Source organism: Falco cherrug, chromosome Z (assembly GCF_023634085.1).
Source record: "Falco cherrug isolate bFalChe1 chromosome Z, bFalChe1.pri, whole genome shotgun sequence".
NCBI lineage: Eukaryota > Metazoa > Chordata > Aves > Falconiformes > Falconidae > Falco > Falco cherrug.
The window spans coordinates 17,435,334-17,441,585 of record NC_073720.1 but is presented as its reverse complement, the minus strand read 5'-3'; the positions used below and the strand labels follow the sequence as shown (position 1 = coordinate 17,441,585).

The 6,252-nt window shown below is 52.4% G+C and overlaps 1 protein-coding gene across 1 annotated transcript in view; it reads left to right on the top strand.

Moving 5' to 3' along the window:
- The first annotated feature begins 3,820 nt into the window (after positions 1–3,820).
- The window catches only part of HCN1 (hyperpolarization activated cyclic nucleotide gated potassium channel 1), a 194,966-nt gene continuing 192,534 nt past the window's right edge, over positions 3,821–6,252 (top strand). Inside the window, exon 1 of the mRNA XM_055699520.1 lies at positions 3,821–4,341. Within this exon, the coding sequence (XP_055555495.1) occupies positions 3,956–4,341 (386 nt within the window). The 5' untranslated portion in view covers positions 3,821–3,955. The remainder of the gene's footprint in view (positions 4,342–6,252) is intronic.

The following is a 6,252-nucleotide window of genomic DNA, read 5'->3' as shown; positions in this document are numbered from 1 at the left end:
CAAACAAATAAAAAAGACTACTAAATTCTTAGTAGTCATCCATTATCCTAGGACACAGCAAACAGAATCACAAGAAAATATTTTCTTTTCTCCTTGTTCTACTAACACTGATTTCTTGGAAATTTCCTTTATCCATTTTACTTTTTCCAGTGTCTCTGCTGACATAGTCATAAAATCCAAATTAAACTAGACAGGAAATAAGCTATAAATTTACCAAGACCGCATCTGTGACCTTTCTATCCTATGTAGCTCTGGTGCGGTCTGCAGAACTATTCACACACATCACGCCCCATTACTTTTCCTTTTGTTGAAACCAGAACTCTTTTGTCTAAACTAACATGTTGGTCTGGGCCTTAGGAGAGTTCAATTTCCTGGCAGAAAACAACCTAAGTTATTCTGACCTGGAGAGGAATACATTCTCCCACACAAAAACTACAGATCATGAAAATCCTTTCTCATCCTTACAGTCTCAGGATCACTATTAAAAATGGCAAGATGCTGAGATGTTAAGGCCATTTAGGCTGTGCAAATACTTAAGACAAACAGTGCTCACACATGCACAAATAAGTATACCCTTCTACACAAAACAAAAATTACAAATGTCTAATATTTCATCACAGGAAGCACAAAATATCAATTTTACAAGGAGATTTGTACCTGTGTAGTTTATACATACACTGTGTTTGAAAATCATGCTGAGTATGTATCACATATAATGCAGGTTATTTTCTCTCATTAACAAGCTCTCTTATATCGTATTACATTTTGATGTAATAAACCAGTTTTGGATCTATATAATGCCACCAAAGGAAATTGAATATTTCTAGATTTTTGCACTTGAGAAAAAGGGGGAAGCTAGGCAGGGCTAGTCATTCTGGTAGTTCTGTAGTCCATGCTAAGTGATAAGGATAGATAAACATTGGCAAATGAGATGTTAAATACAAGCAAAAGCAGTTTAATAAAATAAGAAATAGGATGTTCTTGTGTGCCCACACTTCTAATCATCCAGAAATGAAGAATCGTTACCATTAATACAATGTTTCACTGGTTCTCCGATTAAACAGTGTACATAAGAATCTGCTTACTGCAGTTGTAAATGTCTCCATTTCACTGTTCTGATTTACTCCATTACAAGCCTATTTTCTCCTGTACATAACTAGTTGTTTAGCTTATGCTGGACGGCACCATTCAGGTCAAGGGCTGCATGGAAAAGTCCTCTGAATTAAGGAGTGAAGAGGCAGGAAAATTGCTTGCCCTCAGAAAGGAAAGTTAAGGTTGCAACGTATACACAACTGAAGTGTGAAAACTGTGAGTTCCACTGATGCTGATGTGGTAAACTGTGTGAGTACATGGAACAGCACAGCATGACAGCCTTTTCATCCCTTGCCTTCGTGGGTTTCTGTCAAATATGATGCGAGCTAATTCTTTTACAAAGCTGCAAAACAATAATAATTTCTTACTTTTTAATTATTATTTGGTGACAGACATTGGCTGAGGGAAGGAGAAGGACATCATCTGGGGATAAACCAGTAATAGGGTTTTGTCTGTCAGCAGCTGTGTATGAGCTGTGCAGCTGGGCACACACTCTTCATTGGTTTAGGATAAAATCATACAGAAAAGTATCACTCCAGATGGGGAAGGTTTATGTATGTCAGCCCTCAACCAATCACACTGTGAGCATATTCCTTCCTATGCCGGTCACGGCCCAGCCTCCAGCAATCCATCCCAGTGCATCTACACTTAGCATCCTCTTCCACACTAATAGCATGTTAATGCTAACATCTTCCACACTTAACATACTAACGTCATCCGAACCTTGTGTGTTTGATTGCAATAGGCATAGAAGTTCTATTAGGGCTGGAATTGCTGAAAAATGCCCTCAGATACAGCTTCGAAACACAGCTTCTCAATGCACCTGATCTGCACTGTGCAAATTGTGCTGTGCAGATTTGCGCATCTGTTTCTCATCAGTTTTTTTTTTAAGCATCTGTTTTGTAAAGGACAAAGTGGGTAACAATGAAGTGACAAATACCATTGAAAATACTGAAGCCAAGCTGGGGAGACCTTACTAATTCTTTCTTACTATATTTTAAATGCGCAAAATGAAAACTGTGTTGAGAGTGTGTGAGAAACAAACCTATGTCAAGCCAAATGGACCTATGCATATGTGCTGTAATGTGCTTTTATGCTTTTGCAGGTATGCATAATACTACAGGTTCTGTGATATAATCTGCAGGTATTGATTCTCCATCATTCTGTAACCCAACCAACTCACCCCCTTTAGGGGAAACATCAGCATCCTTCAGTTTTCAGAGCAGAGACTGAGGCCCTTCTCCTTGCTCATGGCTTGTAAACAGCTGCTTACCATTGGCAGAACTGCTCTCTCAGATCCTATCTCACCCCACACCTCCCCAAACACTATATACAATTGTTAGGGCAATGGGTGTACAGATACCCCAAGGCAATACATATCCTATTTCCTTTGACTGTATTTATGAGTATCGGGAGCTAGAAATACCTCCTGCTTCCTTTCTGTCCAGCTGCCTTTTCTCTGTCTCGTGGAGGCTTCTTACCTATAAATGATGCACTTCAGTGCCAGGTGGAGCGAGCTGCAGACCCCTGTTAACACACAAACAAAAACAAAACTACCTCTTGGCATATGTGAAAAGCTTGTCTCTGCACTTGGGCACACCTGCCATTTTATGCCTTACAGTGGGACAGGCGGGCGCCTGTGGTGGCACAGCCCTCTACTGGGAATTGCGCCCCGGCATGCTACAGCTGCACGCGCACGGCAGCCCATGTCATGCGCCTCAGCCCGTGTTTTCGGTCAGCATAAGGTGCAGGAACGAGGAAACAGCTGCTCAGAGACAGTGAGGTGCCATCTAACCGGAGTGAACTGTTTTGTGTGTGAAAATGAATGTCACTGAATCACAGAATGGTTTGGGTTGGAAGGGACCTTCCAAGATCATCTTGTCCGCTGCCCCTTCCACAAAACTCATCCCTGAAAAGCCAAAACCCAGCCTTTCCTCCTTGCTCAACACCCTCCTCCTTCCTTGCTGTCACACTTGCCCCGTGCCAGCAAAGCGCAGGTTCTGACCTCATTTTCAGCAGTATGAACCCCAAACGCCTCTACTACCCCCAGTGCCATCACTTGGCTCCACCACCTGGCAGACCCCCGCCTCCCGCCGTCTGGATTCCAGTCAGCCTCCTCCCCGAGGAGCACCACAGAGGTTCCCAGGTGACAGGCAGGCCTGCGGGCCCTCTCCACAGCTTCCTCCGCAGCCACCATTTCCCGCTCCGGGTGTGGAGCCACCCTACCCACCCCACGCCTCGCCCGTCGCTTCGCCAAGGGGTCACGCGAACCCACTCGTGTTACAGTATTTTTGTGGAAAGCGCCGGCAGGGCGGCTGGGGAGCCCCTCTTCTCCTCTTCGCACCGCGGCGGCCGCCTCAGGCCGCCCCGCGCAGCACCCGCCACCGCCATGTGGCGGCCGGGCCGGGCTCCCCGCCTCCCCGCCCCCGGGGCACCGCACTCGCGCCCACGCGTCGAGCCGCAGTCGGGCCCACGCGCGTCTCCGCCCCGAGGGCAGCCGAGCCCACCCCCCGCTCCTCCCCTCCCTCCCTCCCTCCCTCCCCTCGGCCCGGGCGCTCAGCCCCTCAAGGACTCCGGGGCTCTCAATGTCAGGCGGGCGGCGCGGCCGCCGGCAGGGGGCGGGCGAGGGGAAGCGGCGCCAGCCCTGCGCGGAGCGCGGCTCAGAGTCGGCAGCGCTGGCTGTGCCGGGCGGCGCGGCGGCGCGGAGCTGAGCCCAGCCCTGCCCAGCCCAGCCCAGCCCAGCCCTGCCCAGCCCCGCCCCGGGCGGCCGAGCCCAGCCGCGCCGCTGAAGGGCACCGGCGGCGGCGGCGGCGGCGAGGCTTCCCCGCGCTCTCCCGCGGCTGGGGCGCGCCCGCCCCGCAGCATGGAGGCTGGGAAGCGCAGCTCCTCTGCCGGCAGCCGGGACGATGGCAGCGCTAACTCCTTCCCAGCCAAGCCGGCGGCTCCGGTGGAGAAAGCCCAGAGCAGCCCCGGCGGCGGGGGCAGCGGTGGCGGCGTGAAGGAGCATGGCAACTCGGTGTGCTTCAAAGTGGACGGTGGCGGGGGCGAGGAGCCCGTGGTGGGCTTCGAGGATGCCGAGGGGCCCCGGCGGCAGTACGGCTTCATGCAGCGGCAGTTCACCTCCATGCTGCAGCCGGGGGTCAACAAATTCTCCCTCCGCATGTTCGGCAGCCAGAAGGCGGTGGAGAAGGAGCAGGAAAGGGTTAAAACTGCGGGGTTCTGGATCATCCACCCCTACAGCGACTTCAGGTGAGCGCGGGGCTCCCGCCGCCGCTCGGGGGTGGCTCCGCCGCGGGGGGCAGGGTGGCGCTCCCGCCGCCTCGCACCTCGCCCGGCGCCAACTTCGGCGGGCTGCGGCCCCGGGCCGGCGGACGCGCTCCGCGGAGATGCGGGTCTGCCCCGGCGGGCGCGCACGGGCGCGCCCCTTCCCTCCCGCGGGCAGCCTCACCGCCCCGCTCGGCCCCTAAAGCTCAGCCTCCGCGTCCCCCGCCCGGGCGGCGGGGAGGGGGCTGGAAAGCCGGCGCGGGGCGGCTGCTCTGCCTGTGTCCGCCGTCCGTGCGCCGCCGCTGGTGCGGCCGCGGGGCTCGGCCCGGCCCGGCGCTCTCCAGCGTGCTGCACCCGGGCGGGCCCCGCAGGCCCCGCGTCGGCCGGGCGCTGCCGACGCGGGGCCTGCGGGGCCGTCCCGGGCTGGCCGCTCCGCTGGGGCCGCCGTACTGGCCGCGGGCGGGATGCGCCTCCGGAGCGGGGCACGGCACGGCATGGCACGGCACGGCACAGCGCCGGGGTGGGAGAGCGCGGCGGGGCGCCGGCAGCGGCAGCAGCACAAATAGAACCCGGGGGTCCGCGCTGGGCGCACGCCGGCCCCTGCCTCAGCACCCGGCGTAAGCACTTGTTCAAGGGGTGGCGAGAAGGGAGCACGTCGCGGTCCGAGCTGCAGCAAAATAACTTTACCCAGGCTAACGCCGTGTGGCGAACGGTTTTCCTAGGTAGACGGGGAAATGTGATGTTAAATTAGTGTTGCTTACACAGTAAGTTGAATGTATGCCGAACTGGAATATTCCTATAAAACCCGGTGCAAATGCATTGCCAGGAAGAGATACTTCTCTTTAAAATTACATTTTAAGTGCAGGATTATTTCATTGTATTCTCATGCCAGCTGGCTGTATTCCTTTGTAAATTTAACGCTGTCTATGATATTTGCCAAAGAACTATCAGTGTCATTAAGCGTATTTAATCAATGCCTTGAATTGAACAGCCTGCATCTATACAGTAAATGGATTGCACCTGAGACCATGTTTAAAAAAGGAAAATCCAGAACGTTCAATAGTTACATGATCTCCTAAGGAAAAGTAGGTTACATAGAACATACTTCCAGTGGGAACAAGAGGAGATACTTCCTATGTCCAAGTTTCTGTGGGACTACTCAGAGTGAGGTGTTACGCAGTGAGCTGTGCTAGTACCTTGCAGCTGAGCCCAAGAGCGGTACAGCTACAGGAGTGGTGGAACAGGGCAGCACTCAGTTAGGACTCAAAATCAGGCTTCCAATCCCTGCTTTTTTCCTGGCTCCCTGGAGGGAATAAGCTGCACTGATTCTTTTCCTGGAGTACCTTTTCCCCCTCACATGCCAGCTGAGCTGCACTAGCAGGTGCATTAAGGGGGGAAAGAGCCAAGAGTCCACGCACTGCCTCTCTGCCAGCTGGAGAGGGATGTAGCAGGTCACATGTGGTGCTGTGGTACCCTGCATAGGGGGCTCTGATAGTCTCTTACTTACCCGTGTGTGTGCATGAGTAACTTTATTCACGTGAGGATTCCATCAAAATGAATGAGATTATTCTTGCAAGTAAATTCCCTTGTTTTGTTGTAAGCTTGGAGTAAACAACACTGCATCCTTTTCGGACCAGTTGCCTGATTATTCTTAAATTAACTGTATTTTTCTGGGGCTTTTATTATGTTTTTATTTTATTGGAATGGAGGTGTTTGTTTTCTAAATAAAGTCCATAGCCTTTCATTAGTTTTGGGATGATGTGGCCTGATCTGGATGCAATTTTTTAGCCAGTAGGACTGTTTGGGTGAGCAATATGGGATGTTTGTGTTGTTTCTCCTGAAATAATTGTGACTGTGTAATGGTACTACTCTTCTTGGGTGGCGGTGTTCACGTAA